Genomic DNA, 22,141 nt, shown 5'->3' with positions numbered 1-22,141 from the left:
TATATATATATATGTATATGTATAAAACTTATAAGTTTTTAATCTAGTAAGAAAATAAGAACTTCACCTCACTTCAAATATTGTATTTTTATATACAAATAAAAAAGTATTTAAAATTTTTAAATTTTTTATAATGTTATGTTTTTTTTATTACATTATAATGTTTATTTATACAAATAATAATAAGTTTTACATACAAATCCTGATATTATTACTTTTCTAAGAAAATACGTTTAACACCTGAAATATTTGTGCTATTACTAACCATAAATTATTTTGCTGACGTTCCGAAATGAGTTTCAATGCGAGTGAGACTTATACAATTTACATTATATATTTTTAATTTATACATAATTTATGTTTTATAATGTTATATTATCCGTATATTGTTAACGATTTTCGCGACTTTTTAAACATTGATAATGACCTAACAAAGGTCGAAACGTTTGTTTTCATTAATTTTATATTTTTATGTTTATATTAAATTTTATATATTTTTAACACAATGACATAATTATTTTACCATCAATATTACTATTTAACGAATATTTAGGTTCGTAGCTCTGTTTCTTTTTATTATTTTATAAATTATTTATTTAAAAATTACGCATATTCCTTCGCAATCATAAAGAAAAATATTTAGAAGAAATATTTTTGCACATTCTATATAGAACCATTAATCGCAATATAAGCAATGTGCGGGTGCAATTGACTCAAGGTATAAATTTTGTAGAAATAAAATAATAAACAGCAAATAAATACTTATCCTCCGGATATTCCGATGTTGCATGATGTCTCCCACACGTACTTCTCCTTCTTCTCCTTCCGCTAACATATTCCCACTGCTATTTCTTCATAGCATTCATACAAACCTACAAATGTACTTACAAAAAGGCAAGCAGAGATCCTACGCATATAAAATAATTAAATATAACAACGATAAAAAAACTCTGAATGTTATACAACATTTAATATATATGATAGAATAATATAATAAAAAATGTATACATAAACTTGGTCTAGTTTAATGTATGATACAATAAAAGAGAATAGATAAGTTTGGTCTTTTTTTATGACATACAAAAACAATAATTTATCTATTAAAGTATGACAGCAAATAGCGATGATAGAATTCAACAACCTCTAATCTTTATTAAATAAAATAGATGTCGTCTCCATCGACTCCATAAACAAATTAAGTAATGCTTCCCTAACACAGCAATTATATTATAATTCTGATGGCAAATTTACAAATTGCAATAAAATCTAGGTGCCACTTGAAATGCAATAAGAGATACATAAATTATATAAAACATCCTTTCAGATTAATCTCTTCTACATGTGATACAGATATCAATTTCATTATTAAAATATCTTTATTATTCTGTTTTCAATACACTGAAATAATTAATATAAAAATAATCCAATAATGTTGGACCAACAATGTAGAATATATTTTCTTTCTTCAATTACTATAAAAAATCAATTTCTTCTACACAATTGTAAGAGAATATTAGTTAACAATAAATAATGCGCCTTCCAACAATCGACACGGTGCGACACAGTGATCATCTCATCCATGTTATACATTGGCGAACAACAAGGACGTACTGATACATACATTGTGTCACACCGCGACATATGTGTCGCTTGTTGGAAGGCACTCATAGTTAGTTCACTTGACACTATAAATTTCTCTCGTCTTTAAAATGTTATTATTCAGCCTCGTTCGCTATATTGATATAGTATTATCAATGTACTGTAGCCTGAACAATTTTGTTACATAACGACCAGTCGCGAATGATACGTGGTCAGAGTCACATCGATTTATCCAACCAAACGTTACATATTCATTATACGAGAAAAGCAACATGACTGTTGTGCTAGCGACTATGATTCTCGGGGCGCTAATAGCCCTTTACTTTTATTTGACGCGAACTTACAAGTACTGGCAAAAACGTGGAGTTCCATGTGTGGATGGAGTCTTGCCGGGATTCGGTAACATGTTGTCGGTGATTAGCATGAAAACGCATATCGCTGATTTCTGTTCCAAGATTTACAAGGATAACAAAGGTCGCAGCATGGTTGGGATCTATGACTTTACGTCACCGGCATTAATAATCATCGAACCAACACTAGTGAAAGTGGTGCTGCAAACCAATTTTTCAAGTTTTGCTGAAAACGCTGTTCATATTGATGCTGAAACTGACCACCTCTTATCGTATAATCCTTTCTGCCTTTCCGGTGAGAAGTGGTTAAACAGCAGAAAACGATTAACTTACGCATTTTCCAGCATGCGATTAAAAATTCTGCTCGAAAGCGTTAAAAAGGTGTGCGCGACGATGGAGAACTACATGGATAGGCAGCTGAGCAACAACGAAAAGGAGTTTGAACTGAAGGCCTTATTTTCCAGATACTCCGCTCAGGTAGTAGCTGGTGCTGGCTTCGGCGTAGATGGATACTGCTTCGATGACGAAAAAAAAGATATATCTTTCAGAAAAATCCTGCAAGCCATTTTCAAACCGTCTACACGAAGAACAATTATGTACGCTCTCACTTTTCTCATTCCATCGTTGAATAAAATCTTGAAACTAAGCATAGTCCCGAAGCACGTTGACAATTTCTTCAGAACATTAGTTGCAGAACACATGAAACAAAGAAGAAAGGACGGAATACCTAGAAACGATTTCCTCCATTTGATGGCTGAACTGGAGCGAGCGGAGGGCGACAAATTCGATGATTTAATGCTTACGAGTCAGGCGATGTCATTCGTTTTCGACGGCTACGAGACGTCCAGCACTGTTATGAGTTTCATTGGATTTGATTTGGCCCGTCATCCAGAAATACAGGAGAAATTACGAAAAGAGGTGTTATCCGTACTTAACAAAAACAACGGAGAAATCACTTATGAAGGCTTGAAAGAGATGACATATATGGATCAAGTCTTCAATGAAACACTCAGATTGTTACCCGGAGGTTTCGTAATGAAGAAACGTTGCACGGAAGAGTTCGAACTGAAAGGCTCTGATGGAGTTGCCTGTCGCGTGTCACACGGAATGGAAATTTTAATACCAGTTCCAGCTTTCCATAAGGATCCCCAATATTGGGAAAATCCCGAGAAATATGATCCTGAAAGATTCAACTCGGAAAAGAAACACAGCATCGACAGATTCACGTTTCTTCCATTCGGCGAAGGTCCGCGAATATGTGTAGGCATGAGAATGGCCCGGCTGCAGATGAAGGCAGGTTTGGCTATGATTTTGAGAAAATACAAGCTGGAACTGTCACTGAAGACGCGAATACCATTAAAGATGATTTCTAACACTGTACCAGTACCAAAAGGCGGTCTTTGGGCATATTTTAGACAACTTTAAAAACGAAAATCTTTTAATTTTTCCAAGTTTTTAATCGTGCATATTTTTTAATGCCAGAACAAAGTTTGTAATTAATCTTTATGTAAAAATGATATTCTCTATAAATTTGGGTAGTTTTAAGTACTGCAGCTTTAAAAAATTTGAAAAAGTATTTGGGGTTTTCGTATGAAAATATTTCCGTGAGTTATAAATTAAGCAAGGAAATAAACAAAAATTTAATTATTTATGTACAAACATAAATAATCAATATAAATAGAACCATGTTTTAACGTGTTTTTTGTATAAATGTTATAATTGTGTGTTCTTAGTTTAGTAAAGAAGTATTACTCAGCTTTACCGTCTTCAATTACTGTACCTTGAATAAAAATTAAAATATCAAAATTTTTGAAATCATGAAGAATTTTAAAAACACTTTTGAATGAAAAATTAATCCTCTGTTACTAACATTAGCTATTGTTTTAGTACAAAATAATTAAAGTAAAACAAATTTTTGCACTGCTAATTGAAAACTATTATTATTTTATACTATTTTTAGATCCATCATTTAAATACATTTACATAATGAAATTGTTATTCAGCTGCTTAGTAAACAGTACTGCTACTGCGCTACTGGATGCATCTATTGTACCAGTCTCCATGTGAAACGCCACGCGGAAAGTGTTTCCTGTATTATCGTTTTTTTAATAAAACGCAAAAGTTAAAACGCGCTGTATAAGCGTCATGGACTTTAATTGCGCAAGCGATAACGCATAAAATATTTGCTGTTGTGTCGCCACATGGCGACGTAGAAGCCTCTCGAGTAATGACAGATTAGATAGTCTGCGCATTTGCTACGTGTCTAAAATCGTTGGGTTTATAATTTTATTTAAGAAATTCAGAACTACACTTATAATAGTAATCCATAATTTGTCATTAAAACTAATATTTTGGATGTTGCAAATTTTTCTTTTATTATATGTCTGAACGAAACACACCTATATACAAATATATACATATATATGTACGTATATAAAGAAATATTTAAACGGATTATAATTATTATAAATATCCTACATTTTTCCGTAAAAAGATTACATCCTTGCCCATTTTCTTAATAAATTAAAAATTTATAAAAAGTGTATGAGAAAATATATTGTAAACAATAAAATTATACCTTTTTTTTTCTTATGTAAAAATACAATAATTAAAATGTGTTTAAATATACAAAAATATTTTATTTTTATATGCAAATTAATTACACAAATATTTCCTTCGGCAATAAAAAATTATTTATGACGTTGAAAATTAGAAAGAAATTTAAAACAAGGTACATTTAAAGCTTTCGAAAATAAACCCACAGCCCGCCGTACGGTGTTGGTAAAAAATTACCAGGGATCATTTTTAAAGGTATTTGAGTCTTTGGAGATAATTCCATCTTGTATTTTCTTAAAATTGTTGTCAAAACTGTCTTCATTTGTAGTTGAGCCATTCTCATGCCGAGACACATTCGAGGGCCTGCACCAAATGGAAGAAACGCGAATTTCTCGATGTTTTTCCTTTCCGAATTAAACCTTTCAGGATCGTATTCTTCGGGATTTTCCCAGTATTGAGGATCTTTCTGCAGACCTTGGGCTGGAATAAAAATCTCTGTTCCGGGTTCTACGCGACAAGTAATTCCATCCGATCCTTTCAGTTCGCACTCTTCCGTGCAACGTTTTTTTATCATCACTCCTGCGGGTAACAATCTGAGTGTTTCATTCAATACTTGCTCCATATATGTCATTTCGTTCAAGCCTTCATAAGTAATTTCTCCGTTATATTTCTTAAGTACGGATAACACTTCTTCCCGTAATTTTTCCTGTATTTCTGGACGATAGGCCAAATCAAATCCAACGAAGCTCAAAACAGTGCTGGACGTATCATAGCCGTCAATGATGAACGACATAGCATGAGCCGTGATCATTTCAAGGTCAAATTTATCGCCTTCCGCTTTCTCCTGTTCAACCATCAAATGAAGAAAATCATTTCTGGGTATTCCGTCTTTTCTTCTTTGCTCTATGAGTTCTGGAACCAGTTCCCTAAAGAATTTGTCAACGTGCTTTGGAATGAAGCCTAATTTAAAGATTTTACTTAATGATGGAGCCAGAATGAAGACAACGAACGCAAATGAATTTCGTAATGACGGCTTGAAAATGGATTGTCCAAGTTTTTTGAAGGATATATTCTTTTTCTCGTCATCGAAGCAGAATCCATCTACGCCAAAACCAGCGGCGGCTACCACCTGTGCGGTGTACCTGGCAAACAAGCTCTTTATTTCGAATTCCGTCTGTTTATTGTTCAGCTTTTCGTCCATGTATTTTTCGAATGTTATACACACTTGTTTAACACTTTCTAACAGCATCTTCAATCGCATGGGAGTGAATGCATAAGCCACGCGTTTTCTGTTGTACGCCCACTTCTCACCATCAAGGACAAATGGATTATGTGAAAGAAGTGGGTCTGCTTCAGGATTAACATCAACGGCGTTTTTAGAGAAACTTGAAAAATTGGTTTGTGTCACCGTTTTTATCAACTCGGGTTCTAAGACCATCAACGCTGGCGACGTGAAGTCGTAGAGACCGACCATGCTGCGACCCTTGTTATCATTGTAAATCTTGCAGCAGAAGTCAGAAAGATCCGTTCTCATTAAGATCACCGACAACATGTTACCAAATCCGGGCAAGGCACCATCCACGCACGGAATTCCACGTTTTTGCCAATACTTGTAATTTCGCGTCAGGTAAAAGTAAAAAGCTATAAACGCCCCAAGAATCAAAGATACCAGTATGACAGTCATTTTGCTTTTCTTGGACGATGAATAACGTTTGGTTGGATAAATCGATGTAGCCTTAACTACATATCGTCCGCGACTGGTTGTGATGCAGCGAAATCGTGGTAACTATAATAGTTTGCACCGATATAACATTAGTAAAGTGAGCGGAGTGTGAAGCGGTAATAACCTTGCATTGGCGTTTTTTACTTCTATATTGACTTTACTACGCCGCGTCGTAGTATTTTCCAGTTTAGAAAAGTAGAGGGGAGTTACGTAACATTTTTTATCTTAATATAAAAATGTAAAGGATGCAAAATTCTATTTCCATATGTTTTTTAGGAAATAAATAATGAATAAAATTTAAACATTAAAACTATAATTTTGTTTTGGAAAAGTATTATATTTATTATAATAATGAATATCTACGTGGAAAATATTGAAAAAAGTCATTTATAATAATTATTTAAATTCAATTTGGATATTTGTGATAATTCTGATAAAAACAACTTTGCTATATGTTTTCACTAGCATAACTTTATATTTAAAGAGATTTGAAGAAAATTTCATACTCTAATCTTACATGAAAATAAAACAGTAAAATCTCATTTTCTTAATTTCAAGTCGTTCTTTAAACTTTATTCTTTTATATCCATATATACAAAATTTTTATATTCTTTGTACAATTAAATTATTTGGAATTTTCTTTTTCATATGAATTTAAATTATTTTAGAAAATTATTTAAAAGGAACTATATTGTCAAAAGATCTGAAAAAGAGATGTCTACATATTAATTACAAACTTATTGTTAATATTTAATCAAATCCTTATTATGTATCCTTATTAGTATGTATTACGTAATAAAATCAAAGAACTTTCGTATAATATTTTTTGTAATTGTACAAAATATATTAATCCCCGTATTGAAGAAAAATATATATAATAAATAGTAAAGTACTCTTAATTTTTAAAAACAATAATAGGTTAAATGGCACGTAATATATATATTTCATTTATTGTCTGACTTTCTCACCGACAACATAGTCAAATTTTTAACTTAACAACGACTGTGAACAATTTTCACTTTATGACATATTTTTTTCACGATAATTTGTTATTGTACTAACGAGAGTTGCTTCATTTATGACCATCATGAAGTTATACTATCAATCGGTCATGAAACCTTTTGCGAACTCTATTGTCTTGAAGAAAGATTGAAACAAATATCGATGCACAATCATACAATTCGAACTTATAACAACTTTAATTATGACCGTAAATATATATCATTACGTCTTTTTAATTATCTGAGGATGGCCTAATCAGGAGACCGAAACATGTCATAATTGTTCTGTATTGTGATTTTCAATTAATATATTTTGTTTTAATTTTTGACTATCTTACATATTTGAAATTATTAACTGACTCTTACGTACCACTCAACTATTGTTATTTTTAATAAAGTATATAATATATAAAAGTATTTAATTAAATTTAATTTTTAAACTATATTTTTATATTGTACTAAAGACAAAATAATAAAAATATTTTAATGATGTAATTAAGCTATGTAAAAGAAGAGATTAATCAGAAAAGGATTGCGTTATTTATAGATTATTATTCATTGCTTGTTCAAAAGCAACATATTTTTTATTTCAACTTGCAACTGTGCGATCAGAGTAATGATCGAAATCAAGAAAACATATCTTGAGATGTTTTTCGAGATTGATTTTACATTGACGTAATCTAATAAAAAAGATTCCATTTCGCTATTTGCTATCGAATACTTGTAGCTATCGGTGTATGCGAAAAAAAAAACTAAACTTATACAATTTTCTATATTATGTATATACATATATCAAGCAAATATATATATAGTGAAAACGTACAAGTACATGGTACATCATGTTATCATTGAATAACAGCTAGCAATTGCACTACTGATTGTGAATTACTCGTTCTAGTTTTTGATATATAGAGTAACGCACAAGAATCGTTTCAATGTCAAGTTCGCCTATACCGGGTGTCCGGGGTGTCCCAGTAACTCTGTTACAAGGCAATATCTCTGTTACCGTTAATGATACGCGAAAATGTCTAAGGAAGAAATTGTTTGGTTCGGAGGGGAACACGTATGGGTCACCTTGTTTCTTTTCTAGGTGGAGGCGCTAAAAAGGTATGAAGGTCACCTCCACTTTTTTAAATGGAATTATGTAATTTTTATTATAGATAACGTGATTCCTCTAATTATTTTGCATATAAAAGTATTAAGGTAGAGATACCAAAAAACCAATAGTTTTCAAGATATTTTACACTTTATTTTGATACATATTGACACAATATGTTAAATAACTCGTAAACTGTTGATTTTTTATTATCGTACCTTAATACTTTTATATGCAAAATAATTAGAGAAATCACGTTATCTAATAATTCCATATTACATAATTCCATTTAAAAAAGTGGAGGTGACCTTCATATCTTTTTAGCGTCTCCACCTAGAAAAGAAACAAGGTGACCAATACATGTTCCCTTCCGAACCAAACAATTTCTTCCTTAGACATTTTCGCGTATCATTAACGGTAACAGAGATATTGCCTTGTAACAGAGTTACTGGGACACCCTGTATATGTAGTATAAAAATAATTAAGTTATATTCGACAAGTGATAATATATTACGAGATTATTTTTAATTTTTGAGAAGATGAATAAAATTTCCTATATCATATACTATGCGACATCACATAATAAACCGCATAAAACAATTACATGACATATTCAGATTACCGCGTTCGCCATCCTGCCATTATGCTCGTTTATATCGCTATCGTCCCCATGTGTTATTTCTGAGGGTGATGCAATTGCAATTGATAAGAGTCGTTTAACGAACATCTCTTGGACCTTGGTTGATCTCTCAGTATCCGTCAGATCTTCTTGAAAGCAGTAATATGACTGTCACGCTTTTGTTGTCCATTCTTGTAGTTCTGGTGATTCTCTATCTCTACTTGACGAGAAATTATAAATATTGGCAAAAACGTGGAATACCTTGTCCGGATGGCGCCTTGCCTGGTGTCGGTCACTTATGGGAAGTTGCCACACAGAAGGTCATCATGGCCGAGTACTGTTCCAAGATCTACCATGCTTATCGGGATCGCAGTATGGTAGGAATTTACAGCTTTATGACGCCGGCATTGATGGTTCGCGATCCGGAGCTTGTAAAGACGGTGCTGCAGACCAGTTTTACGAATTTCCACGAGAATGGCTTGAAGATCGACCCCAAATTAGACCCTCTTCTGGCGAACAATCCCTTTTTCAGTTACGGTGAAAAATGGATGACCGGAAGAAAGCGCTTGACCTATGCGTTCTCCAGCATGCGATTGAAACTCCTACTCGAGACCGTTAAGCAGGTGTGTAAGACATTCGAAGGCTACCTGGACAAAAAAATAGACAAAGCTAGGAAAGTGGAGTTAGAGTTAAAGGACTTGTTTGCTAGATTCACCTCGCAGGTGGTATCTAGCGCTGGCTTTGGCGTGGATGGCTTAAGCTTTGACGAGGAGAAGGAGAAGGAATCTTTCTATGCAATGGGCAAGAGCTTCCTTGATGCGGGCGTTTTGAACAACATTATCTTCACTATTACTTTTTTTATACCAGTCTTGGGCAAAATTTTCAAGACAAGGTTCTTACCGAAAAAGGCTGATCATTTTTTTCGAGCGATCATTGCGAACGTTATAGAGCAAAGAAGAAAAGAAACGACACCCAGAAACGATTTTCTCCAGTTGATGGTTGATTTGGAACGAACGGAAGGCGATAAGTTTGACTTAGAAGTTCTCACATCTCACGCGGTGTCGTTTTTTATCGACGGTTATGAAACTTCCAGCTCTGCCTTAAGTTTTATCGGTTTCAACTTGGCCAGTTATCCAAAAGTACAGGAGAAGTTACGCAAGGAAGTGATATCTGTGCTTAATAAATACGATGGTGTGATTACTTACGAAGCCTTAAAAGATATGACGTACATGGATCAGGTGATAAACGAATCGATGAGAGTCATACCCACTCTGGGATTTCTAAACAAGGTTTGTACAGAAGAGACTGATTTGAAAGGGTTTGATGGGCTCGTCTGTCACGTAGAACGTGGAACGCACATCTTGATACCCATTAGTGGCCTGCAAGAAGACCCACAATACTGGGAGGATCCCAAAAAATTCGATCCCGATAGATTTGGCCCAGATAGGAAGCACAGCATCGAAAAATTCACCTTTCTTCCCTTCGGCGAAGGACCGCGAATTTGCGTAGGAATGAGAATGGCTCAGTTACAGATAAAAGCTTGTTTGGCTACGTTCCTGACAAAATATAGCATAGAGCTTTCTCCAAAGACACAGTTACCTTTAAAATTCGTAGCTTCAACCTTTCTGGCTCTTGCAGAAGGCGGTCTTTGGACCATTATCCGGCCGATTTAATTATGAGGATCTTTCTTTGACATTATTTTAACAAATTTTTTAGAGTATTATTCGGTCAATTTAATGACGAAATTTTTTACATCTTTTTTTCTTAAATTTATTTTTTTCTACAACATGAATTTTGCACTATATTAATTTTTGTGAAATCATTTTATGAAATTGTTTTTTCTGATAAATATTTTTTGATGGTTTTATAAATGATACTTTAACAGAAAAATTGTATATAAAAGGTAAATATATTAAAAACATTTTTTTTTTAATTAAAATGTGATGTAAATATTTTGTGTATTTGAAAAATTGTATACTTTATGATATTTTACTGTTTGAGGTATATATATATAGATACAATTTATGATAAATATTTTTAACTACTAGATTTTCAATTATTTTATCGCGTCTTCAAATATTATTGAAAAAGAAATGATGTTTAAAAGCAAGCATTATTGCATAACAATTATTGCGCAACAATTCCGATAGAAGTTGTCAATTATGTATAGCTCGATAATATTGTAATGTAAAATTTAAACGATCATGACAATGCATATTTTATAAGTGATTTTTTTCTGTGCAGATGGCAATAATGTGTATAAACATATTAAATATAAATACAACAATTTATATTACTAATATATTGTATTATATGTATTATAATTATATGTATCAATTATTTTGTAAAATATAGATAATAATTGTACTGTGTATAAATTACATTGTATTGCAAAATAAATCTTTAGTCTTAACTAAATCATGTAATTGTATTAACAGCAAATGTTAACAAAATTATATAATAATTAAATATAAATTTTTTGCATGCGCAAATTTATCATAAAAGGGAAATGAGTAATGTCGGTGTATAAATAATAAAAATGGTTTTCATATATTACATATGGAATTTCTTTATTAAATGTACCTACATATCTTATGTACATATGTCGTATAACAGCACTTTAGCGTATTTTTCTCACGATTGTTTATATCTTACAATTAGCTTCAGTAAAACTACATTCTCATTATATTAATGTAGGATGATGGAATATATTATTATATATACGTACATTAAAATCTACGAAATAAGGCACTATATGGTGAAACCAAAGTATAATTCTCGCAGGCGATAATCGTAAAACAGTTCGCAAATTAAAATTAATTAAATTAATGATCTGGATTCTGGAACATATAATTTTTTCGGAGTGATGTCAAAGCTTAATGAATGCATCGTGTATCGTGTAGTGTGTGTATGATACCTTAAATTCCTATCATTCTCATTAAACTGACGATCGATTTGTATTTCGCCAATTAAATCTAAATTCTTTAATCTTAATTTGATGATGGAAAGAAAGAGAAAGAGCGAAGGAGGAAAGAAAGAGCGAATTATGCTTGCTTTTGGTGCCGATTTAACAAAACAGTTCTTCGACAAATCCTTTAAAAACAAGAACACGGATTATTAGCATACAACTTCTCGATACGAGTTTTGGAGGTAACAATGGTAACTTAACAATAACGTAATTTTGTATAACATAACCAAGGATACGTAACAAAGATTAGATAACAATAACGATTAGGTGCGTCATAGTGGCTGGCCAAGTATTTCTGACAATTAAATATTTGTCATAAAATTTAGCTGCAAGAAGATTGATTGAATCGGTAACCTCGTTAAAGAATTTAGAAATGCAAGTAAAGTGATTTTTTTTATTTATTATTGGAATATATTAAATAATTCGGTTGCTTCTATTGGTAATATAAATTTTAAATATTTTCCACACATTACAAATTATTTTCAAGAAAGGTAAATTTAGCGAATTATGTGTTTCATATATAAAATTCAAATTTTTATTTTTACGTTTGATTACACATCTATTTTTTTAGAACATACGTTTTATCGTGCTTGCGAGAATCGTATTTTCAACGAGTAAGTCGTACGAATAAATTTTCATATGCCAGAAAGGAAAATATATAAGCGTAAAAATTATTAATTGCCCAATTGGAATAGATTTGATTGATCGCCCTGCCGTCGCATTGTCAACAATAATAAAACAATCTGGAAATGTAATGTTTTCGTAATAAAATCTGAACAGCAAATATTAATAAAGATAATAATATTAGGGATCGAACAAATGGGTATAGGATAGGATAAACAAAAACGGTATTAATAACGAGCGAGATAAATGTGTGTATCGATTATACAATATGTTTAAGGCAGACAAACTAATAACTTCAACGGATCATAATTCAACGCAAAATACCGAACGTGTCTCAACTTTTATTAACTTTTAACAACAATGATTTAACGGGGAGATGGGTATCATTAGAATTCATGCAGATTTTGAAATGTAATAGAATTTCTATTAATTTTGGAATGTAACAGAGCATACATGAATCAGAAAGTTATAGGATTTTTTAAATATAGATTTGGAAACTTACTTTTTAAGACACATACATCAAATTATAATTTGTAAGGTTTTCCTCTTGTTATTGAAATATCTTGGTTAAGAATTCAAAATTTTTTGAAATGGTTGTACACGTCAACTATTGTTGTAAGATTTCAGAAATACAGTAAATATATCGTATATAATGTCAGAATGGAATTTGCAATACTTATTATAGTAACTGAAAGAGGGGAACAAATATTTTCAAAGGTATGAAATAGATTTCCGAATGCGTAATAACAATGATCTACAACATAAACAAAGTATCAACAGTATAATCAACAAAGGATTTAAACATAACTTTTGGACAAAAATGGGAACATTCGAAGTCTCATTAACGGGAAAACATGTGATAATAAGTAACACGGTTAAACAGGCATTAAAGGAAAATGGGATGTAACATCTGATAACGTATTAACAGCAACAACGTGCCAAACAGAAATTCAACGTGAACAACGGGAGAATCTTGGGGATCAGTGTTGGGTGGCCAAAAACGTAAAATTCGACACAAACGTAAACAACAGAAACAATAACATTCAGATAAGCAACATACGAGAAGCATTCAAAAGCAGCATAATACGTTTGCGCGTTATATCTGAACAATTCTCTTTCGTGGAATGTTTTGCGTTTCCTTTCTTTACGAAATGTACCTTAAACGCCTTCGTTTAGATCGTATTATCCCGGACAGAATTAAATTTCAATCGTTACTACAGGCAAAGTACAAATCATTCATATAATCATTTTTTATATCGAGTCCAATGATCTTTTGTTTGGGTAATTAACATAAACGATTTGTTTCTGTAAAAACGTGTGTATGTGTTTACCCTCTAGATCTTAAAACTACATCCTAAAGATATCCAATTCTATAAAGAAAACTGTTAATGTTAAATTATGTCACTTAATTCATCGAATGTATAATAATGTGATTATTCTTAAAGTTGAAAACATTTCTGTTTACTATATTTGGATAAATGTTTATGGATTAATATATGGATATTGATCTAAATTAATTAATTAATTATCTCACGAAAAAATCAATAATCTTAAGTAATCTGTCTACGAGATGAAACTATCAACTGTAAATTAATATCTAATATTTATCTTGTAACTTTCAGCAGACCTATTCTGTATAACTCTTAACGTAAGACTTGTTATCGTTATAACGCCGCTGCGTAGTGGTAACGAAACTTGCGTTAAGAGTTACAAAAGATAGACCCTCAGGTGAATAACGATGTAAAGCTTGACAATGAATTAACAAAGAATTCATGTAATAATTGTATTATTTTGTGGAAATAAAAAAAGTAATCATTAAATTAGAACAATTATTGTTAGCTTAAAGTATTATTAATTTACAATTGACGGACAACATTTCACAACACTAAATATTAGTGTCCACGCGACTTGTTCTTATTACTACTCACAGAAATATCATTCGCTTGTCTTTAAAACATTCCTGTTTTGACTGAGTGTGCGAACGATAAAATTAAAAATTAAATCTAAACGCAAAATACCTACAATACAATTGGGCGTCAATTAAATTACATATATATTAAGTAAGTAATTTATGTTCTACGTTGTATGTCTGTTGGAAAAACGGTCAAAATTCGAATTTTATGTTTTCTCTTCTTGACTTATATTTTATGATTGATTGAAGCACTGAATAATTGAAACAGCAATAAAATAATTTAAACGACATTAAAATACGCAGACACTGAAAGGAACTTTTGTTGGTCTCGCAAAACGACGATTACATATCGCAATCTGCAATGCTTATCACCAAGGCCAATTAAATATTTTGAGGCCTCGAGCCATTTCGTCGATGAGGTCCATGTAACTGATTTTCCGTAAAATGAAAAAGCAATAATAATTCATGTATTCAATTTTTTTTTAAAAATATTCGATAATTTATTACATTAACATTATGTTACACACAGCTCTGAAAAAATAATCTAGCAGAAAAAAATTGGTAAATTGTTAATTGAAATCATTTAAAAACATTTTCGCATTATTTTTTTGTTCGCCGAGCTGCGTATATAAAAAACTCACTGTCTCACGAGTGTGTGTGGTTTTGGGGACTTGGATTTATAGAAATAATTAAATTAACTGTGAGGCCCCCTGGGAAGATGAGGCCCTGGGTCAGTGCCCAGTCTGGCCCATTCCTAGATCCAGTCCTGCTTATCACGATTTTGCGAAACCAACATTTTTTCACATCTTTTCAGCATCTTCGTTATAGTTGTCACAGTTAAATCTTTCATTTTCTTGTAATACAATTATTTATTTCAGCTTTAAAATTACTTTTGTATGTGAGGTATGCTACAGATTTATTATTTTGTGTAGAACATATCAAGCTTTATATTTTCATGCTTGTTTCTTTCGTTTTCTTTTTTTTTTGGATTTTTATGCTCTTCTCTTTTTTATGGATAAAAAAATAAACTAAAAGAAACAAAAAAGGATGTAAAAGAAATTCTAATTGAAAACAAAATGAATAATTGATCAATCCGTGAAATCATCAAAGTATAAATACTCCGAATTCAATAAAAATTAAACAATATGTGATAATAAATGATATAAAATTCACAAAGCACAAAACTAAGAATCTAAAGTGATAACATATTTATTTCGGATGAGTCTTGAATATAACATTTAGATGTGTAAAAGTTTACCATTCTTACAATAATCAGAAAGTTTGTACGAAGAGTATCAAGTCATTATTTATAACTATTGATACAATAGTTTTTGGCAGTTACATATTTTTTACTGAAATCGATGTTTCTAGTCATAAAAATGACAGAACTTTTCTCTTCATTTTTGTTACAATTTCTGTTATAATCGAATCTGTATCTATTGAAATACGCGAACCTTTGTGCTAACGAAAGATATACATATATAATAAAAGAGAGAGTGAAATATCTATTTTATGTAAATACATTTTAAAGATCTATCTAGGGAAGGCGCGCTTTGTGCTTTGGTATTAACGACGATTTCACGAAATAAGTATAAAAATAAAACCGAACAAAATTTAGGTTGTTTAGAAAGTTCATTTCAAATTTTCTAGCTCAAAATAGTATATTATATATACATTTAAAAAATTTGCGATTATTCCACCTTTTGATAGAGCAAAGTTTCAGCTTTAAAAATATGATTTCTTAATTGCGGTACAATGATTTTTAATGGAGTTATGAGCAATTAAAATCAAAATAATATCGAATCTTATAGTGAGAATTTAAACCGATGAAAACATGTAACAGTCAAATTGGATTTTGGGTGTTTCTATATAATTGCGTAAATTTATACACTATGTATTGTAGATTTTTAATTGTGCACCGAATTTTTCAGATTTGCAACACTATTAAACTATCGTAGTAATGTCACGAGTTGAATTGACCAACAATTTAACAATTTTTTATGCTCTTTGTGCATCTTTTAGATCGGTCTTAATAATGTTGAATGATATTAAAATCTGTAAATAATTAATTAAATCAGAATGTTTCTTTACTTAATTCGCGAATGATGATTCAGGAACACAAAATTATAGAAACATTTAAAAAAACATGATTTTGTAGAGAAAGTCTTAAGCTTTCGATAGCTTGGACAATAGGTAGAAAACAATTTTTACAAATTTCTTGAGCACGTAAAAAAACTCCAAAGAATATTTTTCGTCTCTTTTAACTCGTAGTTTTTTGCATGTAAATTGAAACGAACTTTCCGAACAACCTAATAAAAATAACGGACAAATTAAAAAAATAAATAAACTAAGTCTACGAGAATTTTATATACGTATAACGTAACTAAGTTAGGATTTAAGTGCTCAAAATGCAGAACTGTGACGATATTTTTACGACATGCCAAATAGTTTCCGCTTTAAGTTAATATTCACGATATTTCGATCGATATCGTTAGTGACTTAAGTGTAATCTAGGATAAAATTGTACAATTAGAACAAGGGATAGTACCTTTACTGATGGTCCCACGACGTTCCGCGACGTCTGTGTTGTTTGTTGACCAAATGACTGTGTCCCATGTTGTTCCGCTATGATTTGGTGCTCGCGATTTTCCATGTTTGTCCAAGAGTTGTCGTCCGAGGGTAGGTCCTCCGATGAATTTCCATGAAACATAATCCTTTGCTCATCTTGATTCCTTGAGCTCTTCTTGTTTGACAGGAAAAGAAACATAAAAAATCGTTGTCGATTAGTTAACATCTGTTTAGCTTGTTGAGGTTTCTTGCACAGTCGGAAAAGTTCGCGACAGCGATTTTTGTCCTGAGATTTTCTTCGAGTCGGAATGCTTTTTGATGTGAGATTCTATTCTTCATCCAGATTCGAATCTTCGTACGATTCGTGCCGAATTTGTGGCCGAGTGCAGAGTTTATTGGAGTATTCGAGAATAAATGGTTCTCTAAGTTTGCTTTCTTCCGAGTAAATGTTTCTCGCCATTCTTGTTTTCTGGCGGTGTTTTACGGTTCTTTTGTATTTCTAAAACGGTTTTTGCTCGTCGGACGTAATTTTTAAGATGAAATAGAATTGATTTACGCCGCTACAGAGCCGTGTGCGAAAGTTCGTTCTTTTTTTTTTTTGTGAAAGTTTATACTCGCAGGTTTTGCTGATAATTTCTGGTTGTTTCCAGAGTATCCTTGAATTGGACCAAAAAGGACTCCGCGTGTACTGTTTTGAATAGCGTCATTCGCAAACGAACGTTATTAGCTCGATTGATGATCCAATTGATTTTGGGATTCGATTAATGATTGATTTCAATTGATTTTGTGATGACATCTGCTTTGAATGTCAATCTTTCCGCCCACTTCCCTGTGGATTTTGCTTGTGAAATTTGCGGATCGTTTTTGAGATCGTCTGTTTTTTCTTTTAGCGCTGCTGTTTGCTCTCTCTCTTTCTGCTAATCATTAATCGATCGAGAAATTGTAGGTCAGATATTTGACGATGCGCTAACTCGTCGATCCGAAATAACTTACGAATTTCGATCGAGAGCCTTGGTTCTTTGTTGCCCAGGTTGAGTTCTAGAGAATCGTTTTCTCAAATCAATGCAGCACTGTTTTGACTGCACGATACAATTTACGTCGTGATTTCCGATTTTGCGATTTGGCGCTTTTGATCTGCTCTGAAGCCTTAATTCGCATGCCGTTGATTGACATGCGTTGATCAATCGTCTCCTGTTTGAACCGTGAAATGATCAAAATAATTTTTGCGGAACTGTTTCACGTAAAATTGCCGGGCAAGGATTAGTGAAAAAATAATCATCGATAAATCGTACGTGAACTTGGAATCACGTTGTATCTCTTTGGTGATGGCGCAGTGCGTAAAGAACGTAGGGAAGTGTAACGAGAAATTGAATTTTCTTCCTCGCGGTACGGTCCGCGGTAATGCCTCCTGTAAATCGTATACGAAAAAAAAAGATCGCGCGTTCTGCTGCGATCGTTTTGGTAAATGCTCTGCGAAATTATAATTCTGAGGTGCGAGACTTGCGCTTGTGGCGGCGTATAGACCGAAGGGTTGCCTGGTTGAGGTCGGAGGAACGATTCCGTCCATGCCGTGAGCCTTTTTGGTGAAGAGAGACGTTTTGTCCTTTCCAATCCAAATTTGAGCGAGGTAGAGTCTGGATTCTCGCAAATTTGTTTCGCGCTGCGAAACAACGCGGAGCACGCAAAATATCCTAGGCGCGTGCGTGTTACGAGTGTGTGCCTTTCCCTTCCTGAAGTAACTGCATGTTTTCCTGAAGTGCTTCGCGTGAGATGCACGCGCAGTGTGATAATTCCGTAGTTTTTTCTATTGATTTCAGAGAATTTTCGTCGATAGTGTTACTATCATTAGTATTAGTATTGGCTGTGAGGGTGAAAGTAACGTCGGCGTTTGATTTTTTTGAAGTAATAATATTAGTGATAGTAAATGTGTGACGTTTTTCCAGGTGTATTTGCTGTTTTTGACGATGCTCCAAGTGTTGCGTTGAAAGTGTTCGATTTTGTGCTGCTTTTGCTCTTCGGTCCGGCGAGAACGGCAGGTGCAGCCACCGCCAGTCAGGAGATTCCTGAGTTTCCGAAAATTTCGCGTTGGAGATCGAGTGATTGACGATTGTGTGTACCGCCTGGCGTGTGGTGTAGACGGAAGGTGGTTGGTACGAACGAAAATAAAAATTGCCTGGTTTGATCTTGAGATCGAATGCCGGAAGGTACGTTCGATGCTAGAACTCGCGGAGTTTTGTGTACGCCTCGAGGATGTCTCGTTCGAAGGCGCTTATTTCGAGTGTGCAAGATAAATCATTAATATCCTCAGGCTCGCCGGGTAGACACGTGAGAGCCTGTTTTCCCCTCTTGTGTGCGAAGTGCGTGAATGCGATAACTTGAAACAAATAATGCGCGATAGTTGCGATAAATCCAACAAATCCCGTAGATGCAATAAATATAATAGACAGCCTGGTGGATTGAAGAATTGTTGCGATCGTCGCTCTTGATCTCTGATGATCTCCCCCGATCATCGAGGAACGAGATCGCGCCGGATGCACTTCTTTATCCATTTCGGTACTCGTTTTGGCTCCTCGCCGAATAACTGGCTTCCGCCTGACACCGGATTCCGGCTGCACCCGCTGATTTTGATCCTCCCGCGCCGTCCCGTCGACTGGTTGATGCCGTGATTGATGCCCTGATTGTCCTTGATTGTTGCTGCCTCGTTTTTCCGGGCCGTCCGAGTGGTGAGACCTGGAAGGGTGTGAGCGTTAGCTACGAAAAAAACACACAAGGGCCGGTTGTTCATGTTTCTCCGTGCGTTGAAACTCTAATCTAACCAATTTCTACCAAATGCTCTTTAGTGTCGCTAAACAAAGTGGTTTCTTTGAGATTTCGAATAGTGGTTCGAAAAGTGTGCATGCAGTCGTCGCCAAGCGTCGTCTCAAAATAGACACCGAAAGATCATTAAACATTTCTTCACTATTCGTGCTGTTTTTATTTTTTCAGAATTTGCGAACGCCTTGTACGTCTTTGATTTATCAACGAGTTTCCGTGAGCAAGGAATTTCGATCAATTTCGATCAGTACAGGCGTATTCTTGATCAGGTTGCAGTAAATGATGAAAATGATCCGATGATATTTTAGATTTACATCCGTTTTTATTTTCCTTTATGTATAAACAATTTGCGTTTTGTTCGGAAAATATTTCGCGACGCTTAACTTCACGATGAATTCGTATTATATTCGGAAAATTTAGCTGTATTGAAGAAAAGTATTGATATAGAAAATTTATAATTATGTAAAATGTCGGAAAATCTACTTTTTCTTTGAAATTTTGAATCAGATTGAGAATCAACATTTAACGGATTTCTAATTGTTTTTAATAATTTTTATCTCCAGTTTTCGTTAATTTTATCTTCAGTTTTGTTGTAATGCAATTTTCCATTTAATCTTACTTTTTTTCGTGAACAGTTAGTTAATTAATTTTGTACATATTTTCATTTAATGCACTCAATTTTATTATTGTCCTTGATTGTTACTGACGAATGTAATAATGATGAAGTTATTTGAATTTCAGGAGAAAAGCTGTTTTTCTAGCACAGTTTATTTTTACGTTCATCTTTATATAAATAGCTTTTAGATTGAAAAAAAGCATCGAAATGACGGACAACTTTTTCGGATTTTGTACTCATCAAGTGAATTACTGCTCGTGCTTTTGTGAAATGCCTTAACAGTTTGCCTGTGTGTACTCGATTTCTTAGTGCAATTCGTCCAATAGATACGATCACTCCAAAGAGCAATATTGTACAATCACTTTCCTTGAATCTTGAATCATTTTGCCATTTAATTTGATTTTCATAAACATAAATGTTCTATTGAGCGTGAAATGAAATCCATAAACCAAACAAATCTTATTTTTATCTCGGCCTTAACGTATAAGATCTATTTCTTTTAGTCATCATTTCATCTGTTTTGTTTGAGAGAGAGACTTATTCCGACTTTTTTTTCTTAAAGAGACTCATATCGCTTAGACGAACAAGAAACAAGGTTTAGAGGTCATGTCTGTGTTATCAACGTCCGAAAAATATTTTCAAAAATTAAATCTCGGATTTATTGTCAAAACGTATCTGTTCTTATTAGCTACACTTTTTTACTCTTCCTACATTGGAGATGATAATCGTGGAAGGACTTTGACTTGACATCTCGCTACAAAGATTTGGAAGTTGCCAGAGAAAATATCTTGCAATAATGATCAGAAATAAATTAAAACATCGCGTCGGTAAACCGAAATTGAAATAATTTTGAGGAATGATCTTGGAAAATTCTGCAAGTACCAGATTCACGTTTCTTCTATCTTCCTTTTTTCCAGAAGCAGTGCGAGGTGTTGTAAAGCACAAGCTGTTTATTTTGTAACATGATTTTGCATAAAAGGATTGTACTTTGCGAGAAATCTTTCGGACGCTTGTGCCATGCGGCTCTCATGAAATCTCAAAGCTTTTTGCATTAATACTGCTTTACCACGATTACACGAAATATACAACAATATGCACTATTACGAGCAGCTGGTAGTAGCCTGCGATCTTGAATAAAACGTGTGATTTCGTTACTGATTCGTCGACAATACGTCAGTTATCCTCGCGATTTGGAGGGATGACGGAGGGAGGACGGAAGGAAGGAGCGCGTGTAGAAAGTGTAGCTGAGAGGAACAGAGCAGAAGCGAGAATCAAAGACCTCGACGGTTCCCTGTATGTACAACCGGAACAACCGGCCCCGGAAAGACCGGAGAGCACAAAAAGAGGGCGAAGCGTGAATCGTGGAAGAGAAGCGTGGCCGCAAGAGAAGAAGACAAAGAAGTCGTGCTGTTATACTGCTGATGCAAAGACGCTGGACCGTGGGACTTGTATAGGCATTATGAGTTAGTTAGCCCCCTTTGGAGATTTCTCTCTCTCTTCCCTGGGAACGCGAGTAAATCACGAAACGCGAAGGGGAACGGGAGCGAAGTGACGAAATATACCTTTGTACGGGTGTGGAAGGGCCGGGTACGCGGTGCGTATGAGGGACTTTTAAAACGGAACTTATTTTTTTTTCTGTGGCTTGTTAGATTCTCGAAGGCCGCGCGACAATGCCAAAGCCGTGGCTCTTTGTTA

At 33.5% G+C, this 22,141-nt stretch overlaps 3 protein-coding genes across 3 annotated transcripts; 2 read left to right on the top strand and 1 right to left on the bottom strand.

The window, feature by feature from the left end:
• The first annotated feature begins 1,871 nt into the window (after positions 1-1,871).
• On the top strand, positions 1,872-3,428 carry LOC108780716 (cytochrome P450 6j1). Its single transcript, XM_018548509.1, has one exon. It carries the CDS (start codon positions 1,872-1,874, stop codon positions 3,372-3,374), a length of 1,503 nt encoding a protein of 500 aa, XP_018404011.1. The 3' UTR covers positions 3,375-3,428.
• A 1,197-nt stretch (positions 3,429-4,625) lies between these two features.
• Positions 4,626-6,253, bottom strand: LOC108780734 (cytochrome P450 9e2). The gene has a single exon (XM_018548533.1). It carries the CDS (start codon positions 6,187-6,189, stop codon positions 4,687-4,689), a length of 1,503 nt encoding a protein of 500 aa, XP_018404035.1. The 5' UTR covers positions 6,190-6,253; the 3' UTR covers positions 4,626-4,686.
• A 2,855-nt stretch (positions 6,254-9,108) lies between these two features.
• LOC108780733 (cytochrome P450 9e2) lies at positions 9,109-10,726 on the top strand. Its single transcript, XM_018548532.1, has one exon. The coding sequence runs from the start codon at positions 9,109-9,111 to the stop codon at positions 10,615-10,617; it is 1,509 nt and encodes a 502-aa protein (XP_018404034.1). The 3' UTR covers positions 10,618-10,726.
• The last annotated feature ends 11,415 nt before the right edge of the window (positions 10,727-22,141 follow it).

This window comes from Cyphomyrmex costatus, unplaced genomic scaffold, assembly GCF_001594065.2.
Source record: "Cyphomyrmex costatus isolate MS0001 unplaced genomic scaffold, Ccosl1.0 scaffold726, whole genome shotgun sequence".
NCBI lineage: Eukaryota > Metazoa > Arthropoda > Insecta > Hymenoptera > Formicidae > Cyphomyrmex > Cyphomyrmex costatus.
This window is presented reverse-complemented; position numbering and strand designations above follow the sequence as displayed.